At 37.9% G+C, this 26583-nt stretch overlaps 1 protein-coding gene across 1 annotated transcript in view; it reads right to left on the bottom strand.

The window, feature by feature from the left end:
- Positions 1 to 1926: 1926 nt before the first annotated feature.
- The window catches only part of LOC138323171 (gamma-tubulin complex component 6-like), a 40766-nt gene continuing 16109 nt past the window's right edge, over positions 1927 to 26583 (bottom strand). Inside the window, 15 exon segments of the mRNA XM_069267581.1 lie at positions 1927 to 2389; positions 3413 to 3500; positions 3503 to 3629; positions 3978 to 4139; positions 6568 to 6622; positions 7710 to 7842; positions 8034 to 8071; positions 8380 to 8536; positions 8824 to 8965; positions 13319 to 13478; positions 15971 to 16057; positions 17015 to 17919; positions 18135 to 18349; positions 23989 to 24018; positions 24325 to 24493. Coding sequence (XP_069123682.1) covers positions 2298 to 2389; positions 3413 to 3500; positions 3503 to 3629; positions 3978 to 4139; positions 6568 to 6622; positions 7710 to 7842; positions 8034 to 8071; positions 8380 to 8536; positions 8824 to 8965; positions 13319 to 13478; positions 15971 to 16057; positions 17015 to 17919; positions 18135 to 18349; positions 23989 to 24018; positions 24325 to 24493 — 2560 coding nt within the window. The 3' untranslated portion in view covers positions 1927 to 2297.

Below are 26583 nucleotides of genomic sequence, written 5' to 3'. Positions count from 1 at the left end.
ACTGACTGTCGAGGCCATGTACTCGCTGTAAGTCACTTTATTTAAGGATTGTCTCCCCTGGCTGTACATGATGTTGACCTAAGTTACTGACTGTCGAGGCCATGTACTCACTGTAAGGCACTTTATTTAAGGATTGTTTCCCCTGGCTGTACATGATGTTGACCTAAGTTACAGACTGTCGAGGCCATGTACTCACTGTAAATCACTTTATTTAAGGATTGTCTCCCCTGGCTGTACATAATGTTGGCTTAAGTTACTGACTGTCAAGGCCATGTACTCACTGTAAATCACTTTATTTAAGGATTGTTTCCCCTGGCTGTACAAAATGTTGACCTAAGTTACTGACTGTCGAGGCCATGTACTCGCTGTAAGTCACTTTATTTAATTAAGGATTGTCTCCCTTGCCTGTACATAATGTTGACCTAAGTTACTGACTGTCAAGGCCATGTACTCACTGTAAGTCACTTTATTTAAGGATTGTTTCCCCTGGCTGTACAAAATGTTGATTTAAGTTACTGACTGTCGAGGCCATGTACTCGCTGTAGGTCACTTTATTTAATTTAGGATTGTCTCCCTTGCCTGTACATAATGTTGACCTAAGTTACTGACTGTCGAGGCCATGTACTCGCTGTAAGTCACTTTATTTAAGGATTGTCTCCCCTGGCTGTACATAATGTTGACCTAAGTTACTGACTGTCGAGGCCATGTACTCACTGTAAGTCACTTTATTTAAGGATTGTCTCCCCTGGCTGTACATGATGTTGACCTAAGTTACTGACTGTCAAGGCCATGTACTCGCTGCAAGTCACTTTATTTAAGGATTGTCTCCCCTGGCTGTACAAAATGTTGACTTACGTTACTGACTGTCGAGGCAATGTACTCGCTGTAAATCACTTTATTTAAGGATTGTCTCCCCTAGATCATCCTCGATACTCTGTGGGTTCTGATCACTTACGATCTCTACATCCCTGGACTATCTCATAGTAAAACTGGAGGCAACAGAAAAGAACAGGTAATTTAGTCATTTGATGCACATCAAAAGAGCCGTATAACGGTACACTGTGTGTGGTCGACTGTGTGGCTTTGATGTTAGGCATCGCTCTCTCTGTAGTCTTCAAAGGAAATCTTTGCTGGCCTGTGATTGGTCAAATGTTTTCCGCTGAGCTGCCTTCAATCTCACTATGAGATAGTCCAGGGGTGTAGAGATCAAAAGTGATCGGAACCCCTGGAGTATCGAAGATGCTCCTGGATATACATTAGTTTTCCAGTGAAATCGTCATTAAAATGAATATCATAAGCAAAATTACCTGCTTTTACAGAATTTAACTGGTAGAATCCTAGGATAAATTTCAAATTAATGACTTAAATCATAAATTTATAACCAAAAGGCTTGGAAACCAGATATTGGGGCTGAGGCATGCATATACTTGAGTTCTTAACTGAATAACATTAATCACAGGAATCAATCTAAACTACTTCTTAGGTAATTAACTTGGCACACTTGATGGACTGAAGTGCAACAAAATTATACATATAAATAACTTTGGCCTTCCTTCGAGGTTAGAAGCATGGTAGTTATTGGAAACCGTTTTGCCTGTAACTTGTTGAAAGACTACCAAGTTTCTTCAAATGAATGATCTTGATGTTTTTGAAAGTTGTAGAGTAAAATTGGCTAAATTCTTTAAGGCAAATTCTCCACCAAAGGTACCAAGTGATCCATTTTGATTAATGACTTTGACCCACATTCAAAATTCCCTGTCCATGTGTATGTAAGATTAGTTCCTAAAAGAGCCTTTCTTCAATGACCAAAGGGCCTGGAAATATGACAGTGGCCTGTAGCACACACAGGATATTTGTTCAGCAGGTGAGAAATGAATGCTACTGGACCCTTGTAGTGACTTGTAATAAAATAACACACAGATACAAGTTGATCTAAATAACATTTTTATGTTGCATTTTACATAAATATACATTTCAACAGCATATATATCATATCAGTTTTACATTAATATAAATGCATCAGCAAATATCACAGTTATACAAGTTATTTTTTTTAAAGAACTGTTGCAAAGCAAGAACAATTCATAATTGTAGTTCTGCCATTAACTCTCAGAATTTGTTAAATGCTCATTCAAATACTTGACCTTGACCGTCACTGTAGTCATACTATATTCTTGACTTTTAAGTCATCTCCTGTCATCCTCTAGTAAAGGGTTTGATCACTTTTTAGTGTTGTAAAAATAATGCTTGAGACTCAGATGCAGCAACAGTTCTTGTAAGTACAGCAGGTTTGACGTCTATTTAGCCTTGTAATAATCATTGAAGTTCAGACGTAGCAAAAGTTCCTGTAAGTGGGGCTGGTATCCTCTAATGGACAGCTTATTGACAACTGAAACAAATACAGTATCAATAGTTAAAAACAAACAAAAATAACATTATTTTTAGTGATTTTATGACATGTTGTATAGATTACATTGTACCTGTATATGGATCTTAAATGTTCGATCTTAGTCACAAATTCACAAAGGAGTAGATATGATAGCACCAGTATTTGGCCTTAATTTTTCAGGCCGAAAAATATTAACTCTGATCCACACCAATTTCACATCAATAAATACTCTCATACTTGCCATTCATCAAAACATAACTTTTTATAACCATGAACACGATGTGCTCCACCTATGACGTCATCAAATTGATGATTTTCCTCTTCTCGCCAAATTTTGCTAGAAATTCATCATCTTTAGGTTAGAAAGGGCTTGAAATAGGTTTGGCCGCCACCTTGGAGCAACTTTATATTTTGCATGGATATGCGTAAATACACGATACACAACGTGTGAAAATCTCTTTCTGCTCTACGAAGGCGGCCACATTCATTTTTAGAGAAAACCACTCAAAAAGTATGATTTTTCAAGGATTTTTGTGAAAAATGGCGGGGAACTGCATGTTGATGACGTCATAGTGAACATAATTGGCACATGCGGGATATTTTCGGGATATAATGTGTTAGCAAATGTATTCAACAGTTATATGGCAAAATATGTTGTTCTTTACTGGAGAATTAATTTTGGGGCCATATTCGAGTCTTAACGTACCTTCTCCTTTGTAACTTGGATGAAGATCTTGTTCACCCTATCTATCTGCAAGCTTTACTCATTATTAGCAGAACCAAAGAAGATGTAACCAAGGAACCTATGACTAAGTAAACCAACCTTTGAAGAGGAAGACTGAGTACTCACTAAGTAAACCAACCTTTGAAGAGGAAGACTGAGTACTCACTAAGTAAACCAACCTTTGAAGAGGAAGACTGAGTACTCACTAAGTAAACCAACCTTTGAAGAGGAAGACTGAGTACTCACTAAGTAAACCAACCTTTGAAGAGGAAGACTGAGTACTCACTAAGTAAACCAACCTTTGAAGAGGAAGACTGAGTACTCCCTGAAGGCTTTGTACGAGGCGACCATACTCTGGAAGTTTGAGTGAGACTCTGGAAGTTTGAGTGAGACTGTCCTGTGTCTTTATCATACCGCCATTCTGCATTAACAAGCTGTAGTCGGAACTTCAGGATCAGCGAAAAGATGTCCTGTATGATCTTCATCACTGCTCCGGCCTTCTTGTTGAGTAAACATCTGGTAAATAAAACAGAGACAAACAGGATAAAGTACTATAGACCTACTTATTTTGACATTTTTACCATACAGAGACAGCTTGAAAAGTCATATTTTAGCAGAGCAATGTTTGCATGAAAACCACTAGGTATCATTTAAAGTACAAAGTTTTGTACAACGTTCAGTCTTACGACTGATTATATGTCACTGGAAAAGTGATAAAATTTTCAGGTTCAATCATTTTACCACTAAAAGTGTTAATGAAAACTATGGACCAGTAACGGTTATATAGAGGGTGCTGAACTTAGTGAGCTAACCAGTAACTGTTACATATAGGGTGTTGAATGGAATGAGTTAAGCTGTACCCACCTAAATATGGCCTTGTTAAGGTAGTCGGCATGGACTTTGTGAAGATCGTCAAGGTTATGGACGTCATTGGTTAGTGCCTCGGTAAATTCACACCAGGTAACATGTATAACTTGGTTAGCTATGTAACCCTGCATCACCTTCACAAAGTGCTGCATCTCCTGTCTGTAATTATTTAGATCTCATTTACAACCTGTCTGTAATTATACAGATCTCATTTATAACCTGTCTGTAATTATACAGGTCTCATTTATAACCTGTCTGTAATTATATAGATCTCATTTATAACCTGTCTGTAATTATTTAGATCTCATTTACAACCTGTCTGTAATTATATAGATCTCATTTACAACCTGTCTGTAATTATACAGATCTCATTTATAACCTGTCTGTAATTATACAGGTCTCATTCAAAACCTGTCTGTAATTATACAGGTCTCATTCAAAACCTGTCTGTAATTATACAAATCTCATTTACAACCTGTTGTTATTATACAGATCTCATTTTCAACCTGTCTGTAATTATACAGGTCTCATTTATAACCTGTCTGTAATTATACAGATCTCATTTATAACCTGTCTGTAATTATGTAGATCATTATAACCTGTCTGTAATTATATCGATCTCATTTATAACCTGTCTGTAATTATACAGATCTCATTTATAACCTGTCTGTAATTATACAGGTCTCATTTATAACCTGTCTGTAATTATACAGGTCTCATTCAAAACCTGTCTGTAATTATACAGATCTCATTTACAACCTGTCTGTAATTATACAGATCTCATTTACAACCTGTCTGTAATTATACAGATCTCATTTATAACCTGTCTGTAATTATACAGATCTCATTTATAACCTGTCTGTAATTATATAGATCTCATTTATAACCTGTCTGTAATTATACAAATCTCATTTATAACCTGTCTGTAACTATACAAATCTCATTTACAACCTGTCTGTAATTATATAAATCTCATTTACAACCTGTCTGTAATTATACAGGTCTCATTTATAACCTGTCTGTAATTATGTAGATCTCATTTATAACCTGTCTGTAATTATACAGATCTCATTTATAACCTGTCTGTAACTATACAAATCTCATTTACAACCTGTCTGTAATTATATAAATCTCATTTACAACCTGTCTGTAATTATACAGGTCTCATTTATAACCTGTCTGTAATTATGTAGATCTCATTTATAACCTGTCTGTAATTATACAAATCTCATTTACAACCTGTCTGTAATTATACAGGTCTCATTTATAACCTGTCTGTAATTATGTAGATCTCATTTACAACCTGTCTGTAATTATATAAATCTCATTTACAACCTGTCTGTAATTATACAGGTCTCATTTATAACCTGTCTGTAATTATGTAGATCTCATTTATAACCTGTCTGTAATTATTTAGATCTCATTTATAACCTGTCTGTAATTATGTAGATCTCATTTATAACCTGTCTGTAATTATACAGATCTCATTTATAACCTGTCTGTAATTATACAGATCTCATTTACAACCTGTCTGTAATTATAAAAATCTCATTTACAACCTGTCTGTAATTAAACAAGTTTCATTTAAAACCAGTCTGTAATTATACAGGTCTCATTAATAACCTGTTTGTAATTATACAAATCTCATTTACAACCTGTTTGTAATTATACAGGTCTCATTTAAAACCTGTCTGTAATTATACAGGTCTCATTAATAACCTGTTTGTAATTATACAAATCTCATTTACAACCTGTCTGTAATTATACAGATCTCATTTAAAACCTGTCTGTAATTATACAGGTCTCATTAATAACCTGTTTGTAATTATACAGATCTCATTTATAACCTGTCTATAATTATGTAGATCATTATAACCTGTCTGTAACTATATAGATCTCATTTATAACCAGTCTGCAATTATACAGACCTCATTTATAACCAGTCTGTAATTATATAGATCTCATTTATAACCTGTCTGTAATTATGTAGATCTCATTTATAACCTGTCTGTAATTATACAAATCTCATTTATAACCTGTCTGTAATTATACAGATCTCATTTATAACCTGTCTGTAATTATGTAGATCTCATTTATAACCTGTCTGTAATTATGTAGATCTCATTTATAACCTGTCTGTAATTATACAGATCTCATTTATAACCTGTCTGTAATTATACAGATCTCATTTATAACCTGTCTGTAATTATACAGATCTCATTTATAACCTCTCTGTAATCTCATTTATAACCTGTCTGTAATTATGTAGATCTCATTTATAACCTGTCTGTAATTATACAGGTCCCATTTATAACTTGTCTGTAATTATGTAGATCTCATTTATAACCTGTCTGTAATCTCATTTATAACCTGTCTGTAACATAGATCTCATTTACAACCAATCAAACCTCACATTTATCTGTGGTTATTTATAAAGAATGGCTACTGTACAGTATCCTGTATTTTATTCATAATCTACAAGGCAAAAATATTTAGTTAAATACATTTTTTTACTCTTCATTTGAAAATAAGACTTTTTTTATACAAAAACAAAGAAAAGCACTTTTATCTGAATTGACAAATGTACCTGTAGAGTTGTAGCTGACGGAACTGTGGGGAGCCTCCGGCCTTGTGAACCATTGCTGTAATATCATAAAGCATCAGTTAGATAGCGAAAACTAATCACTTATTGACTGAATGTATTTATGTTACTCTAAAGGTCTATCAAGAATAGGAATTTAAAAGGAAAATGTCTCATTCAGGGCCCTGACTGTCTGTCTTCAATGGTCGGACCAGCTGTGGTCCAGCTGTATTTATGTGAAAATGATATTCCTAATCTATTTTCTTACAACAGATTCGGTAAAAATCCACTCAGTATTAAAGAGGAGTAGTGTTTTGAAAGTAAATGTTTAAGATCCGATATGAGCTTTCCGAACTAAAACATGTACTAACAATTACAAAGAAATGGAAAAAAACCTCGTAAAATGTACTGACCATCGCGGAAAAAAAATAAACAAACACGTATGACGTACTGACCATAGTGGAAATTAAAAAAAACCACGTAAAATGTACTGATCATCGCGGAAAAAAAATAAACAAACACGTATGACGTACTGACCATAGTGGAAATAAAAAAAAACATGTAAAATGTACTGATCATCGCGGAAAAAAAATAAACAAACACGTATGACGTACTGACCATAGTGGAAATAAAAAAAAACCCACGTAAAATGTACTGACCATCGTGGAAAAAAAATATACAAACACGTATGACATACTGACCATAGTGAAAATAAAAAAAACCCACGTAAAATGTACTGACCATCGCGGAAAAAAAATAAACAAACACGTATGACGTACTGACCATAGTGGAAATAAAAAAAAACATGTATAATGTACTGACCATCGCGGAAATAAAATAAACAAACACGTATGACGTACTGACCATAGTGGAAATAAAAAAACACACGTAAAATGTACTGACCATCGCGGAAAAAAAATAAACAAACACGTATGACGTACTGACCATAGTGGAAATTTAAAAAAAAACATGCATAATGTACTGACCATCGCGGAAATAAATAAACAAACACGTATGACATACTGACCATCGTTGAAATAAAAAAAAAACATGTATAATGTACTGAACATCGCGGAAATAACAAAACAACCATGCATAACGTACTGACCATCGCGGGAAAAAAACAACAACACGTATAATGTACTTACCATCACGTTTGAGTCTGTACCACACATCCTTCAGTACCCAGACCGTACGTTTGAGCTGCAGCATGAAGGAGAAGACTTTGCTGTACTTGTTGATGAGAGAATCTGTTATCACAATATTTAATGGCCAGCTCACCTGTAAGTAAATGTAGATTAAAAGTTACAATTGATTGATGGACAGGGTAGAATTACTTGGCTCTGAGAGGTAAGAAATATAAACCTAAAACATCCAAAATATACCATATACGTGTCCATCAAAATCATTGAAGTGTTACTGTTATTGGCTACGCTAATCCAGATTCAGAAAATACAATATAAGAAACAAACCTTGTATCTTAGCTCTAAACAGTCTAACGTGTCATGGGCTGAAAAGAAATTAGACATTATTGTGACTGTATACAACATCAAATTCAGAAAATAGATCAGGTACCGTAATTTTAACACAATTTTTTTATCAACATTATAGGAATGAGTCAATCATTAAATAGATACAAGATGTTGAAATAAAATATCTGCATTTCAGGGTAAATGGAAAATGATTCATTGCTATTTTGAATATTGTATCAATAAAATTACCTTTCAAGTACTGTTGAAATACAAGCTCTTTGGAGCTTATGTTTATTGTAACACATTTGATGATAAATAAAGTTTCTTGTATCTTGTATCCACATACCATTCTGTATCAAGACCCTAGGGATATATCGTAGAGCAAAGCTAAGGTTGTCAGCAAACGGATCGTCAGCATGCATAGATGACTTCAGAGCCTTATTGAGAGCACTGGTCAAAAACACTGGATTCAACATCTCCTGGGCCTTTGGGCTATGTGCCAGCTACAGGTAAAGGTTTTAGTTTCTAAGGTAATACTGATAATAGGAACTGAAGGGAGAAAATTCTTTAGACACTACAAGTACATCATTACATCTACTGATTTGGTAGCAAACTGAAAGACTAATTATAAGATATTGTTCTCTTATATTTATAACAAAAAACATCCAGATATAAAGAAAAAAAAAAACAAATTGATAACAGAAATTTACAAGACTGTGTGTTTTAACCATTATAGTCATTCATATTGGCCATGACCAGGTACCAATTTACTGATATTACAGTAGCATACCTTTTCAAGAAGGATGTCGCTGAGGATTTGTGCGAAGTCTCCATCTCCCATGAAGAGGTACCGTCGGAGAGCGTCAAAGTGATTTTTTATGTCAAGGTCCACAGTAAAGTAGTTAATGACATTGTCGTTTACCAGGGAGATCCTGAATACACAACAGATAAAAATGTAAACAATGACAAGAGACAGGATCAACAATTATACTAACTATGATACCATTGAGAAACACCCAAAGTTACTGAGCTAAGAGAAGGGCAGTGACGGACCCTTCTAGTAGGGCTGTACTTACTGAGCTAAGAGAGGGGCAGTGACGGACCCTTCTAGTAGGGCTGTACTTACTGAGCTAAGAGAAGGGCAGTGACGGACCCTTCTAGTAGGGCTGTACTTATTGAGCTAAGAGAAGGGCAGTGACGGACCCTTCTAGTAGGGCAGTACTTACTGAGCTAAGAGAAGGGCAGTGACGGACCCCTCCATTTGGGCTGTACTTACTGAGCTAAGAGAAGGGCAGTGACGGACCCTTCTAGTAGGGCTGTACTTACTGAGCTAAGAGAAGGGCAGTGACGGACCCTTCTAGTAGGGCTGTACTTACTGAGCTAAGAGAGGGGCTGTGACAGAGCCCTCTAGTAGGGCTGTACTTACTGAGCTAAGAGAGGGGCTGTGACAGAGCCCTCCAGTAGGGCTGTACTTACTGAGGTAAGAGAGGGGCTGTGACAGAGCCCTTTAGTATGGCTGTACTTACTGAGCTAAGAGAGGGGCAGTGACAGAGCCCTCCAGTAGGGCTGTTCTTACTGAGCTAAGAGAGGGGCAGTGACAGACTACTCCAGTAGGGCTGTACTTACTGAGCTGAGAGAGGGGCTGTGACAGAGCCCTCCAGTAGGGCTGTTCTTACTGAGCTAAGAGAGGGGCAGTGATGGACCCCTCTAGTAGGGCTGTACTTACTGAGCTAAGAGAGGGGCAGTGACAGAGCCCTCCAGTAGGGCTGTACTTACTGAGCTAAGAGAGGGGCAGTGACAGAGCCCTCCAGTAGGGCTGTACTTACTGAGGTAAGAGAGGGGCAGTGGCGGACTCCTCTAGTAGGGCTGTACTTACCTAGATAAGAGAGGGGCAGTGACGGACCCCTCTAGTAGGGCTGTAATTACTGAGCTAAGAGAAGGCAGTGACAGAGCCCTCCAGTAGGGCTGTACTTACTGAGCTAAGAGAGGGGCAGTGACAGACTACTCCAGTATGTCTGTACTTACTGAGCTAAGAGAGGGGCAGTGATGGACCCCTATAGTAGGGCTGTACTTACTGAGGTAAGAGAGGGGCAGTGGCGGACCCCTCTAGTAGGGCTGTTCTTACTGAGCTAAAAGAGGGGCAGTGACAGACTACTCCAGTAGGGCTATACTTACTGAGCTAAGAGAGGGGCTGTGACAGAGCCCTCCAGTAGGGCTGTACTTACTGAGGTAAGAGAGGGGCTGTGACAGAGCCCTTAGTATGGCTGTACTTACTGAGGTAAGAGAGGGGCAGTGACAGAGCCCTCCAGTAGGGCTGTACTTACTGAGCTAAGAGAGGGGCAGTGACAGAGCCCTCCAGTAGGGCTGTACTTACTGAGGTAAGAGAGGGGCTGTGACAGAGCCCTCCAGTAGGGCTGTACTTACTGAGCTAAGAGAGGGGCAGTGAGACCCTCAGTAGGGTTTACTGAGCTAAGAGAGGGGCACGCCTGGCAGACTAGGGCTGTACTTACTGAGCTAAGAGAGGGGCTGTGACAGAGCCCTCCAGTAGGGCTGTACTTACTGAGCTAAGAGAGGGCAGTGACTCTAGTAGGCTGTACTTACTGAGCTAAGAGAGGGGCAGTGACAGAGCCCTCCAGTAGGGCTGTACTTACTGAGCTAAGAGAGGGGCAGTGACAGAGCCCTCCAGTAGGGCTGTACTTACTGAGCTAAGAGAGGGGCAGTGATTGACCCCTCTAGTAGGGCTGTACTTACTGAGCTAAGAGAGGGGCAGTGACGGACCCCTCTAGTAGGGCTGTACTTACTGAGCTAAGAGAGGGGCAGTGACAGAGCCCTCCAGTAGGGCTGTACTTACTGAGCTAAGAGAGGGGCAGTGACAGACCCTACTCAGTAGGCTGTACTTACTGAGCTAAGAGAGGGGCAGTGACGGACCCCTCTAGTAGGGCTGTACTTACTGAGCTAAGAGAGGGGCAGTGACAGAGCCCTCCAGTAGGGCTGTACTTACTGAGCTAAGAGAGGGGCAGTGACAGAGCCCTCCAGTAGGGCTGTACTTACTGAGCTAAGAGAGGGGCTGTGACAGAGCCCTCCAGTAGGGCTGTACTTACTGAGGTAAGAGAGGGGCTGTGACAGAGCCCTCCAGTAGGGCTGTACTTACTGAGCTAAGAGAGGGGCTGTGACAGAGCCCTCCAGTAGGGCTGTACTTACTGAGCTAAGAGAGGGGCTGTGACAGAGCCCTCCAGTAGGGTCTTACTGAGTACTTACTGAGAGCTAAGAGAGGGGCAGTGACAGACCCCTCCAGTAGGGCTGTACTTACTGAGCTAAGAGAGGGGCAGTGACAGAGCCCTCCAGTAGGGCTGTACTTACTGAGCTAAGAGAGGGGCAGTGACAGACCCTCCAGTAGGGCTGTACTTACTGAGCTAAGAGAGGGGCAGTGACGGACCCCTCCAGTAGGGCTGTACTTACTGAGCTAAGAGAGGGGCAGTGACAGACCCCTCCAGTAGGGCTGTACTTACTGAGTAGAGAGAGGGCTGCAGTGACAGAAGACCCCTCCAGTAGGGCTGTACTTACTGAGGGGCTGAGCTGTACTTACTGAGCTAAGAGAGGGGCAGTGACAGACCCCTCCAGTAGGGCTGTACTTACTGAGCTAAGAGAGGGGCAGTGACGGACCCCTCTAGTAGGGCTGTACTTACTGAGCTAAGAGAGGGGCAGTGACAGACCCCTCCAGTAGGGCTGTACTTACTGAGCTAAGAGAGGGGCAGACCTAGTGACAGAAAGCCCTCTAGTAGGGCTGTACTTACTGAGCTAAGAGAGGGGCAGTGACAGAGCCCTCCAGTAGGGCTGTACTTACTGAGCTAAGAGAGGGGCAGTGACAGACCCCTCCAGTAGGGCTGTACTTACTGAGCTAAGAGAGGGGCAGTGACAGACCCCTCCAGTAGGGCTGTACTTACTGAGCTAAGAGAGGGCAGTGACAGACCCCTCCAGTAGGGCTGTACTTACTGAGCTAAGAGAGGGGCAGTGACAGGACCCCTCCAGTAGGGCTGTACTTACTGAGCTAAGAGAGGGGCAGTGACAGACCCCTCCAGTAGGGCTGTACTTACTGAGCTAAGAGAGGGGCAGTGACAGACCCCTCCAGTAGGGCTGTACTTACTGAGCTAAGAGAGGGGCAGTGACAGACCCCTCCAGTAGGGCTGTACTTACTGAGCTAAGAGAGGGGCAGTGACAGACCCCTCCAGTAGGGCTGTACTTACTGAGCTAAGAGAGGGGCAGTGACAGACTACCCTCCAGTAGGGCTGTACTTACTGAGCTAAGAGAGGGGCAGTGAGGACCCCTTAGTAGGGCTGTACTTACTGAGTAAGAGAGGGGCAGTGACGGACCCCTCCAGTAGGGCTGTTCTTACTGAGCTAAGAGAGGGGCAGTGACAGACCCCTCCAGTAGGGCTGTACTTACTGAGCTAAGAGAGGGGCAGTGACAGAGCCCTCCAGTAGGGCTGTACTTACTGAGCTAAGAGAGGGCGTGTGACCCCTCCAGAGGGCTGTACTTACTCTAAGAGAGGGGCAGTGACGACCCCTCCAGTAGGGCTGTGTACTTACTGAGCTAAGAGAGGGGCAGTGACAGACCCCTCCAGTAGGGCTGTACTTACTGAGCTAAGAGAGGGGCAGTGACAGACCCCTCCAGTAGGGGCTGTACTTACTGAGCTAAGAGAGGGGCTTGTGACAGAGCCCTCCAGTAGGGCTGTACTTACTGAGCTAAGAGAGGGGCAGTGACAGAGCCCTCCAGTAGGGCTGTACTTACTGAGCTAAGAGAGGGGCAGTGACAGAGCCCTCCAGTAGGGCTGTACTTACTGAGCTAAGAGAGGGGCAGTGACGGACCCCTCCAGTAGGGCTGTACTTACTGAGCTAAGAGAGGGGCAGTGACGGACCCCTCTAGTAGGGCTGTACTTACTGAGCTAAGAGAGGGGCAGTGACAGACCCCTCCAGTAGGGCTGTACTTACTGAGCTAAGAGAGGGCAGTGAAGGACCCCTCTAGTAGGGCTGTACTTACTGAGATAAGAGAGGGGCAGTGACGGACCCCTCCAGTAGGGCTGTACTTACTGAGCTAAGAGAGGGGCAGTGACGGACCCCTCCAGTAGGGCTGTACTTACTGAGCTAAGAGGGGCAGTGACAGACCCCTCCAGTAGGGCTGTACTTACTGAGCTAAGAGAGGGGCAGTGACAGACCCCTCCAGTAGGGCTGTACTTACTGAGCTAAGAGAGGGGCAGTGACAGAGCCCTCCAGTGGGGCTGTACTTACTGAGCTAAGAGAGGGGCAGTGACAGACCGCTCCAGCAGCTGAGGGAGGGGCATATATCTGTACATGTCTACATCAGCACTCTGACTCACACCGTAGTCACCAAACCTGCCGTAGGCTGACAGCTCCTTTGTCGAGAGGAGATCCACCACAGGTGTATTGGCTGTTAATATATGATAATAAATGAATGACAAAAACGTCACAACAAAAGTAAAGTACCGATATATTACATGCAAAAGATTCACAATGAAAATTTCATTTCTTTGTAAGTTATTCTTGATTATTTAATAAGGCCACAATAATTTTAAAAATATTTTGCGGGAATTCCTGCTCCTTAAATTGGAACTTCAGAAAAAATTTATAAATAAATAATCCCGCTCCTGTTTTCCGAGTTCTGGATTTTGATGAACGAATTCCAGTTTTTTTATATTATTGTCTCTGTTCGTACTCTTGTTTTGTAGTTTAGACACCGTATATTTCGGTCACACAAACGCTTGAATCGATCTGAAAACGTAAGAAAAACAAAAATAGCAAAGGATGTAAACATGTTTTCGTTGGCCGCTTTCTACAACTGAACTTCACAGCCGAAGTAAAACAAGATGAAAGATGAAAATCTCTGTTGTGAGTGTTAAATCAGGAACAGGGGACTTCCCCTGCATGGCAACAGAATGTTGTAAAGATTGGTCTTTCAAAGTTTTGCTAGAGTTGACGTTTAGAGTCGTTAGTGATTGACGGTAATATTTTTAAAACACGATTAACATTGCATTCTGCAAAACCACCAACCAAAGGTTGCATCGAAATAGCTTCTCATCATAGGACGTTTAAGTTGTATGTCTTGTAATTTTCACTGAAACGACATGTCGTTATAACATTTGATATTTGAACATGGACATGTATCTTGATGATTAAGCTCCCCAAAACCATATGTCAGCCTACTAGGGATAATATATTCCTGGTTTTGAATAAAACGCCTTCAATCATCGCCATGTTCAGTACCTTTGGGTTTTGTCAGAATTCCAAATCATATCACATGACTGACGTCCACACGTCCTGCACGTGGTGATCCAGGTAACTAGCGCAAGCACACATGTGTTTGTTTACGTTTTCCTTCTGGCTAATATGAGCAAATCGTGCTGGTATATGTCTACAGAGCGAGTATTTGAAACATCTAATTCACACATAGCCGTAATTCAATATTGTGTGTATCAAATATTGTAATCTGCGAGCATTGTTTTCTTTGTAGATCAAACTGCTGAGGTCGACCACATGTTTTGTTTATGAAAAATATTTGACATTTCTCTGGGTTTCACAACTCTCGTGTAACTTCGCGATTGTCGCGACGATATTCGGAAGAGTTTGGAATGATTCGGCCTCTTTCGAGCCTATTTTTCACGTGTACACATTAAAAAGATTTTTTACTTTTAAAATTAATAATACTTCCTGTGCTGCAACTTTATAAAAATTGGTAAAATGAAAGTTTAAAACTCAGATAAACGGAGAAAAATATGTATCACATTTAAACAGTTTTTACTATGACAAAAAGAGGAAAAGTGATAGACCATACAACTTTAACTTATTGTGGCGAGTTAGGTATGAATTTTATTGAATATACCGAAATCACCAAGTGATCAGGAGAAAGCAATAAGGCCTAGAATCTTGTAGAAAATCAGCATTTGATATTATGTTGAACGCACAAAAACACTTTCACTTACTTCTAAGCATTCTGGGGGATACATTTTTTTTCCCTAAGTGTTAATTTTTTGTGTTATTTTTCATTGCAAAATAATATCAAAATTGTAGGTTAGATCTAATGAAGGGTGTTTTTCATAATATTTTAATATTGTTGTGGTATTGTCTCAGTAAAACGAAACATATATGAGAAACATAAACTATTATTGAATCATATGTTGGAGATAATATCAGAATCGTTCTGAGTCCATGCATGGACTTTTAGTATAATGTAGCCTTAATTGGTTCTTACTAATTTTTCTAACTGAAACAACTTTGATTTCCTATGGTGTTTAGCAATAAAACATAAATTACCATCCCATCCTAAATATTTTTTTTCTCCAAATTCATACTATTCAGATGTAATATTAAAACTGATAATATTGGCAATGTAAATGTTGTATGATGTGAACATACAAAATCAACAAGAAAATTAAAAAAACTGCATTTAATATTCGTTCCTAATAAAAACCTAGCAAAATATTTCAAGAACATAAAGCAAATAATTATCATTCAAATATAATGAATTGGAACATGTTAAATTCTACATTTATTGAAATATAGCATTTTACAACCTGCACGCTCCGATTTCTCCAAAAATGAGAAATCAAAAAAAAAAAAAAAAAAATTAAAATAAAAAAATTCCACCCTCTTGCTCCAACTTTTAATTTCTAATTCCCAAAGAACTATTTTTTCAAATTGGTGTAGCCTAAATGACTGACAAAAAAAATCACAAAAACAAATCAGCCATCACAACAAAGAGAAAACATTATTATATCACATACAAAATATTCAGATATGTGATGATTGAACATAAATAAGGCAGTAAGTCCCTACAAAGATATTGCTGCCTCATGTATGGATTTCATTACTTGCAGGTCCTCAACAAAAGAGTCTATCTAGCATTTGATATTTTTTCAGACTTACTTAAGAACTCAAAGTTGTCATCGTATGTAAACATTTGTGTGGCTGGGGAATCCAACCAAACAGGTTCTTCTCGTATGTCTTCAGGCTCTGAAAAAAATGTGTACAATCAGTGAACTATTACAGTAAATGATACTGGATCCTCTATGATTGGTGGAATGAGATGTGGACTAATTACTGTCCTAACTAGGGCTGCCGCGATACAGCAGAAGCGTACCACAATATATTGTGATACACAACAGCTGTATTGTGATATGTATTGCAATATTTTGACCTTAACATATGTGGTGTCTATTTTGTATATTGTCCATTACAAAAACACCCTTTACATTATACAAACATACAGTGCTATGTTATGTAGTTTTACATCGATTTCAACTGTGTTGTTGAGTAACAAAAATTTTCAAATGTGAGGTTTTTGTTTTAAAAAATATGAGTCTGTTTAAGAAAAAAGCTAGGCTACAGACGATCGTAACCTAATAATGCAATAACTAAACATGATAGTGTCTGCAAATATTTACACTTTTGAACCTAAATAATGAACAAATTTACGTACAATTGTCCTGGCAAAATAAGCTTACGATCATGATTAAACTTCAAAGGGCTGATCTGCTTGCAGTGTTGTTTTGACACGTGCAGGAATTCGAAAATGACGACGGACGATGAAGCCTGAAATAGCTGGCAAAATCCCTGCAGCCATGTATTCACCGGGCCTTAGATGTGTTTAAAGAATTATATATTCTGGTATTGTTGATTGATGGAGCGAATCAGCTTGATAATATTTCAGAAACTAGCCTAATGTCATATTGTTTATATTCAACGTCATGCAAATGTTTGAATCATTTTGAACATTATACACGTTAGTTACAAACATTTGACCGACATCTGAATCGAATGAAAACGAAAGGGATACCCACATGAACCCAAGCAATTACCAAAGTGAAAATATGCCTAACTGAAAGAACCCAAGTAATTACTCAAGTAGAACAAACATTAAGGGACATAACTCTGAAATGGACCACTAATCACACTTGATCATGTCTTTACCTTGAGGCTCAGTCTCCTGTTTAGATTTCCCGTCTCCATACATCAACTGCTGAACTGTTGAGTCGGACGAGTGACCATGCACATTAAAAGATTTAAACTTTTGCAATCTGTTTTCATCCCGATCCACCATTTCGCTCTCTGTGGAAGCAGACATTTTACCCATTTTGATCTGGGGCCTGCTAACTTCTACAGATTTAGACTCTGTGGTAGATGACATAGTCTTACTCATTCGGACTTGAGGTTTAATTCCAAAGTCTTTACTGAATTTCGATTCCATAGAAGAATGAAAATGTTCAGATTTTTTCAGTCTTGGAGCAGGGACCACAAACTCATCTACTGAAGAGGACATCTTAGACACGTGACCAAATGTGCTGGATTTTTTTATCAGCCACTCGGTAGATTCCGTTTGTTTTGTGATATGCATGTCCTCACTCTTCTTCATGCGTGGTAAATCCCTCTCCTCTGTCGACTGTTTGTTAGCACTTATATCAGGGTTTGTCCTTCTGTGGGGAACAATATCCTCCTGGGGTTCTGACTCCTTGGTAGCGTGCATTCCTTCCGAGAGTTTTATATGTAAGCACTCAGGATTTTCTTCGCTCTCCTTGTTAACATTGATGTTGTCCACCAGTTTGATTTGGGATTTGTGCGTATCATCAGGATTGGTTTCTGATGTAGCATGTTTGCCAGGAAAAACCTGAATACTTGGTTTTGTTGGAGATTCATCTGTCTCAGCTGTGGCGTAAAAAGCATCACTCAATCGTTTACCGGTTTTTAAGGTAGGGGTTGGAGGTCGTTTGAGTGTTGGTGTGGAGGGTCGGCCTGCTGGACGGGACGGAGGAGTTGGAAGAGAGCGTGGAGACCTGGCCTTATCTGGAGATATGTTTCCTGCTCCTTTTATCTCTGACCTATTTAATGGCAGCGACAAAAAGTATTAGTATTCTACAACTACACATGAGATATACGATAAAACCTCTGCATATATAATAACTCATTAAAAACAAAATACAATGATGATATTGATGAAATATTCCCCAAAATAAAATACAAAGCTTGATAAACATCTTATTACATGTTTATATGTTTAAATAGAATAATTGTAGAATACTGTGGTAATTCATACTGTGGTAATTCTTGCTGTGCCCAGGAAGGCATACTGGGGTCAACTGTGGTACCAGCTAGTCCTCTCTGTGCCCAGGAAGGCATACTGGGGTCAACTGTGGTACCAGCTAGTCCTCTCTGTGCCCAGCCCGGCAGATTAGTGTCATCATCAGTCACCACAATAGGTCCGTCGTCACCTACAGCCCAGGACGGCATATTGGCTGTGTCCAGTAGGATCTGATCATGTGAATATCAATACATTCAACACAAAGATTTACTTAGTACACAGGATAGTGACCTATAATATCTGGTATAATGAAAGTAATACAGCTTCCTTGGTATTAATTGAAGGTATCATTAATAAATATAACGTTGTCTATTCACTGTTAAAGCCATAATAAGAATGGTTTAGTTACCCTAGTAAGTAATAGCAACAATATACCTCTTGGCTAGAGAGAACTCTTAAACTTGATTGGTTGAGCATTAGACTAGTGAGCCAGAGGTCTTAAGTTTGATCCTCAGCCGAGGTAGTGTCATTTTCCGATATGTAAAGGACCTCTTTCACGAACAATGGAAATTTGCCCACGAACCAATTTTATTGAAATTAAATGTTATATGTAGCAACATAAATGCAAACCCTTGAAATACGTTTAAAAAATTCAAAAGGTCCCAGGGGCCTGTGCTATGGCCAAATTAAAGCTGCCCTGTAGAGGTGTATGACAGGGTTCCCTTTTTGATCCAAAAGGGTATCAAAATAATGCTTTATGTCATAAAACTGTATTATTTTCTGAAGAGTATAAATAATTACATATTATGATCACAAATATGTAGGCAAAATGTGACAAATAAAATTTTGGCTACATTTTAAAGACAGAAAATATCGAAATTTTGGGTGTTATTTTCGGCCATGTCAATTATTAACAATGGTGATTCACCCACTTCCAGTTTGAGTGCACCAAAAATATTTTCTGAAAAGTTGGCTCATTACCTGACGTAAATATTGTGAAAATTTCAGAAAAATTGTGGACCGGTAAATTTGTCGTTTAAAGGTTATAATATAGCAAGGTCTATTTTTAGTAACGTTACATAATGCTATGGATATGCTTATTTTGGATCATTAATCAAGAATCTAACGGTGTCAACATTAATGTATAATCCAATACTCACCTGTAACGCTTGATATGATTTCAAATTGATTTATTTAGTGATACTTTGTAGAAAAAATTAAGTTTTACATAATCAAAATTACAAAACATTTGGGTGTTTTATGACCACAATAAGCTGTTTTTCATTTGAAGTAGCTTCACTAATATGTCCTGTTCTAATGATTTATTTTGTAATTATAGAGCATATTTACAGTGAAAAGTAATTAAAATGGGATTCTGTAATTGTGTGGTTTGAGACGGAGGAGTTACCAGGTTACATGGGTCATGTTACAAACCTACAGTAATTCAATTATTTGAAGGGCTAACACTTCTGATAGATTAACATTTATGTTGATTCATGCTAACAAATGTAAATCTCATCACTTTTACATATTGTATTGTTTTAGATTTTAAGTTTAATTTGGTCGGGAAACTCATTAATGTATCATTTCAGATTTAGATACATTAATGGCAAATGCTTCTTTAATCTTGCAAAATAACTAACTAAAAGTAGCAGTTTTAATAATAGACGTTATCTGTAAGTAGATCATCAAAACGTGATTGTATCTTTATTTTCAATAATCATATTTGAATTTCATGTTAGTATTATTATATAATTAGAAAATTAAACAGCTTTACTGAGTATTAGACACAAAGGAAAGGCTTCGATCACAGTACATGTACATGGTGTATATCCCTGTGGTAAAGAGTGTGTGGCGATGAAACCGTTTGATTCCATACTATATAAACTGACTTTGAGTTTAGAATTATATGAATTTTATTAGTAATTCTGAAGTAATCCTTATGGACAAAAACATCTCTAAAAATGTTAATTGGCGGATATGGTATTAATCGTACAGAGATAATGGAGAAACAGTCAAACAGGAAATGAGAGTGTCTGATCAAACTGGAAATCATTTAAATGCAGTGTATTACATATACTGTATGTTACTTAGCTTTGTGTCATGTATAGATTAATTTATTTGGATCCCCCTGACATGTAAAATTTATGTTGTGATAACCAAATTTCTTATAAAATCAAAATTTAATACATGAAATGATAAACCTTATGACATTTTGATTGATAGTATGATGTTTTTACGATACACAAAGCTAATTATGAAGAATAAAACTGTGGACCTCAAAAACTTTTGACTGTTTCATTAACCATAAAAGATGCTGTTATATTTTTAACTGAAAAAAACCCACTTAGTTAACCTTTATGGAATTCATAAAAATTCTGAAAAAATTCAAAAACTCGAAATCAAACTTCAGTTGATTGATCACAAAATGTTCTGAACAATCTATATATTAAACTGCTAAGAAATACTTAATATAGCAAAATTAATACAATTTTGAACGAAAAAAATCATATATCAATTTGTTTATGTTTTTTTAAAACAAAAACTTGTAATGGTGTGATTTGATGCCATTGCCAACACTTTGAAAGCACAATATTTTCAAAAACAACAACATTATACATATATGTACTAATATACTGGATATGTAAAAATTGGGAAAAACTTGATTCTCTTACATAATAATCTACTCCCACCCATTTTTTTCTAGATTTTGTTATTATTTTACTTTATATACCTTTCAGCTGTAAATAAAAAGAATATTTCTGAGAATGCAGTTGCAATCATCATCTAGCTTGAAAAGTGAACGATAATGCCCTAAAAATTCCGAAATACTTTGTTATTGTGATTCAATATTTTGATTATTCTACGATATATAGGTTATAAAATCATATATTACTTTAAATTTAATGTAACTAATGAGTATTAAATAAGATTAAGAAATTACTTTCTTTGTTTTCTCAATTTTATGATTGAAAAGGACCGTGGTGCGACCACGGTGTAATACTGCTAAAAATAGACCTTGCCTCACTAAGACCTTTAAACGACAAATTTACCGGTCGTCAATTTTTCTGAAATTTTCACAATATTTACGTCAGGTAATGAGCCAACTTTTCAGAAAATATTTTTGGTGCACTCAAAATGGAAGTGGGTGAATCACCATTGTTAATAATTGACATGGCCGAAAATAACACCCAAAATTTCGATATTTTCTGTCTTTAAAATGTAGCCAAAATTTTATTTGTCACATTTTGCCTACATATTTGTGATCATAATAAGTAATTATTTATACTCTTCAGAAAATAATACAGTTTTATGACATAAAACATTATTTTGATACCCTTTTGGATCAAAAAGGGAACCCTGTCATACACCTCTACTGGGCAGCTTTAATTTGGCCATAGCACAGGCCCCTGGGACCTTTTGAATTTTTTAAACGTATTTCAAGGGTTTGCATTTATGTTGCTACATATAACATTTAATTTCAATAAAATTGGTTCGTGGGCAAATTTCCATTGTTCGTGAAAGAGGTAGTGAGGTCCTTTATATAAAATCCTGCTGTTATAGTCCTACAGCAGGAGATTAGATACTCACACAGGGGATTAGATACTCACACAGGGGATTAGATACTCACACAGGAGATTAGATACTCACACAGGGGATTAGATACTCACACAGGAGATTAGATACTCACACAGGAGATTAGATACTCACACAGGAGATTAGATACTCACACAGGGGATTAGATACTCACACAGGAGATTAGATACTCACACAGGAGATTAGATACTCACACAGGAGATTCAGAGATACTCACACACAGGAGATTAGATACTCACACAGGAGATTAGATACTCACACAGGAGATTAGATACTCACACAGGGATACTCACACAGGAGAATTAGATACTCACACAGGGAGATTAGATACTCACACAGGAGATTAGATACTCACACAGGGGATTAGATACTCACACAGGAGATTAGATACTCACACAGGAGATTAGATACTCACACAGGAGATTAGATACTCACACAGGAGATTAGATACTCACACAGGGGATTAGATACTCACACAGGAGAATAGATACTCACACAGGAGATTAGATACTCACACAGGAGATTAGATACTCACACAGGAGATTAGATACTCACACAGGGATTAGATACTCACACAGGGATTAGATACTCACACAGGAGATTAGATACTCACACAGGAGATTAGATACTCACACAGGAGATTAGATACTCACACAGGAGATTAGATACTCACAGGAATTAGATACACACAGGAGATTAGATACTCATACTCACACAGGAGATTAGATACTCACACAGGGATTAGATACTCACACAGGAGATTAGATACTCACACAGTAGATTAGATACTCTCACAGGGGATTAGATACTCACACAGGAGATTAGATACTCACACAGGAGATTAGATACTCACACAGGAGATTAGATACTCACACAGGAGATTAGATACTCACACAGGAGATTAGATACTCACACAGGAGATTAGATACTCACACAGGAGATTAGATACTCACACAGGGGATTAGATACTCACACAGGAGATTAGATACTCACACAGGAGATTAGATACTCACACAGGGGATTAGATACTCACACAGGAGATTAGATACTCACACAGGGGATTAGATACTCACACAGGGGATTAGATACTCACACAGGAGATTAGATACTCACACAGGGATTAGATACTCACACAGGAGATTAGATACTCACACAGGGATTAGATACTCACACAGGAGATTAGATACTCACACAGGAGATTAGATACTCACACAGGGGATTAGATACTCACACAGGAGATTAGATACTCACACAGGGGATTAGATACTCACACAGGAGATTAGATACTCACACAGGGGATTAGATACTCACACAGGAGATTAGATACTCACACAGGGGATTAGATACTCACACAGGAGATTAGATACTCACACAGGAGATTAGATACTCACACAGGAGATTAGATACTCACACAGGAGATTAGATACTCACACAGGAGATTAGATACTCACACAGGAGATTAGATACTCACACAGGAGATTAGATACTCACACAGGAGATTAGATACTCACACAGGAGATTAGATACTCACACAGGAGATTAGATACTCACACAGGGGATTAGATACTCACACAGGAGATTAGATACTCACACAGGAGATTAGATACTCACACAGGAGATTAGATACTCACACAGGAGATTAGATACTCACACAGGAGATTAGATACTCACACAGGGGATTAGATACTCACACAGGGGATTAGATACTCACACAGGAGATTAGATACTCACACAGGGGATTAGATACTCACACAGGGGATTAGATACTCACACAGGAGATTAGATACTCACACAGGGGATTAGATACTCACACAGGAGATTAGATACTCACACAGGAGATTAGATACTCACACAGGGGATTAGATACTCACACAGGAGATTAGATACTCACACAGGGGATTAGATACTCACACAGGGGATTAGATACTCACACAGGGGATTAGATACTCACACAGGAGATTAGATACTCACACAGGGGATTAGATACTCACACAGGGGATTAGATACTCACACAGGAGATTAGATACTCACACAGGAGATTAGATACTCACACAGGGGATTAGATACTCACACAGGAGATTAGATACTCACACAGGGGATTAGATACTCACACAGGAGATTAGATACTCACACAGGAGATTAGATACTCACACAAGGAGATTAGATACTCACACAGGAGATTAGATACTCACACAGGAGATTAGATACTCACACAGGAGATTAGATACTCACACAGGGGATTAGATACTCACACAGGAGATTAGATACTCACATTGTCTGGTTTTTGTGCAGTAATAGAATCCTAAAACGAGAAGTAAGACAAATTTGAAAGAAACAATACAACACCAGGTATTCAATATTATGAGGAAATTAAATTACAAAAAATATAATTTATATAAATTAGGTATATGCTAATCATCCTTCGCTCATTATATTCAACTGCAAACAGTTCTATAGAACATGCTTAAAGATTCCAAATAAAATGGGTTGTTTGTAGCAAGTCTTTTAGGACCAGGCACTAGGATTTGTTACAGATTAGAACATACTATCTCATCTGTGTTAAGAATGAATATTTACAACTTAAAGAAGATAAACATTCATAACATACTGTCACAATAGACGACTTGTCCAGTTCTGACCGCCAGTGTTCGCCATCTTGTTGCAGGAAGTCCCGTCTAGATTGTTCTAACTGTGCCCGCTTGATGTGCCATAACGCCCGCTGTTCTCTAAGGGCGGCTTCCTCACTCAGGCCTCTGTAGTACTCTATCAACTCCTCTCTGGTCACAAACAAAATCATCAATAGTATCATTCTCCATCCACATTCCATATACTTGTTACAGATCTGCCTACCTACTTTTGTTGTGAAGTGTAGTTCGTTGAGTAGAAAAGTGTAGTTTTCAAAGAAAAGATGTAGTTTTCCATACGTTTATATGACATCAAGATTTTGAGAACAAATAACAACCACATTGAGTGTTTTAACACTATAATATTAAATTCATAACAATGTTTGGTTTGATTTATTATGTTAAGAGTCCTATTAACAGCCAGGGTCATTTAATGACGTTCCCTCCTCCCGTGTGTGTAATTCATTTAGAAACATATCTTTGAAGTAATATCATTTGTATAAAGAATAGAAAAAATGCCAATCATTGTATGAAAAACATTTATGAAATCTTATACAAATATTGCATCAGAAGGAAATTAAAATTTTATTTCTCACAGATCATTTTTATCTATACTTTTTATAACAGGGCCTTGAGAGTACAAATTGATCTAGAAAATGATGACTACTTTGACCCAATATTTCATGAACAAACTAAAATGCTTAATGGTCTAGGCTTAATTTCATTCACCATTAGTCCTTTTGCATTTACATAGAATAATTTCTTTGAGGTGTTTAAGTCAAAGAAATATTGGTGCCTGTTTACTCTTGCACCTCCCTAACATGCAGACATGCACAAGAGAAATTAAAGAAGTGCCCATTACAAATGATTGCATACTGTAATATACGTGAACCTCTGACTATTTGGGAATAAGACAGATATTTCATGTTTCAGTTATATGTCACTGGCTTAGTCTAGTTCCTTTGTTTTCTTTTATGCAGAGATTTACATTCGATTTAGCGACACCCTGACAGCTGCCATTTGCATTGAAACCATGATGCTCTCATCATGGCCGTGAAAGTGTTTTGAATGCATGTATCAAAAAACATTATATAAGCGTTTCAATAAAATTGATGCCTGGGTGCGTTCATTTGGCATGTAGAGTTATACCTTTCGAAAATCGTGGCCAATATTTCTATTTACTTATTTCTTAACTTTCAAAGAGCATAGAAAAACAATTGCAAAACTGTGTGAAATCGTAGAAACTACACCAAAAGCGTAGATGTAGGCAGGTGTGCATGTTACACGGTAACAGTATTCCCTAAAGATCATCTTATATTCCCCCAAATGTAAATCTATCATACAACATAGTAAATACACCATTGGCCGACATTAACTGCAACAATCAATGTTTACTCCTTCAATCTCTTGGTTGAGCAATTTTGCCCAATTATGGGAATTCATGTACTTCTAATAGAGTGATTTTTTCCCCTTAGATCCATAATTTTTCTTAATTCTGTCATCATTAAATTACCCTTAAACTGTTATTAGACATAAAACACAAAACAATACAAAACCATATTTTTCATGTGTGAAACTACATTTAAATCACCCTCCCCCACTCCCCAGCTCTTAAGTACACAATACAAGTCCGAGTAAAAATTTATCTAACTTTTATTAGAACACTAGTAGAAGTACCTTGCTTTCCTTTATCTAACTTTTATTAGAACACTAGTAGAAGTACCTTGCTTTCCTTTATCTAACTTTTATTAGAACACTAGTAGAAGTACCTTGCTTTCCTTTATCTAACTTTCATTAGAACACTAGTAGAAGAACCTTGCTTTCCTTTATCTAACTTTCATTAGAACACTAGTAGAAGTACCTTGCTTTCCTTTATCTAACTTTTATTAGAACACTAGTAGAAGTACCTTGCTTTCCTTTATTAGAACACTAGTAGAAGTACCTTGCTTTCCTTTATCTAACTTTTATTAGAACACTAGTAGAAGTACCTTGCTTTCCTTTATCTAACTTTTATTAGAACACTAGTAGAAGTACCTTGCTTTCCTTTATCTAACTTTTATTAGAACACTAGTAGAAGTACCTTGCTTTCCTTTATCTAACTTTTATTAGAACACTAGTAGAAGTACCTTGCTTTCCTTTATCTAACTTTCATTAGAACACTAGTAGAAGTACCTTGCTTTCCTTTATCTAACTTTCATTAGAACACTAGTAGAAGAACCTTGCTTTCCTTTATCTAACTTTCA

This window comes from Argopecten irradians, chromosome 5 (assembly GCF_041381155.1).
Source record: "Argopecten irradians isolate NY chromosome 5, Ai_NY, whole genome shotgun sequence".
NCBI classification, from domain to species: Eukaryota; Metazoa; Mollusca; class Bivalvia; order Pectinida; family Pectinidae; genus Argopecten; species Argopecten irradians.
Note: the sequence above shows the minus strand (reverse complement) of the source record. Positions and strands in the feature narration are given on the sequence as shown.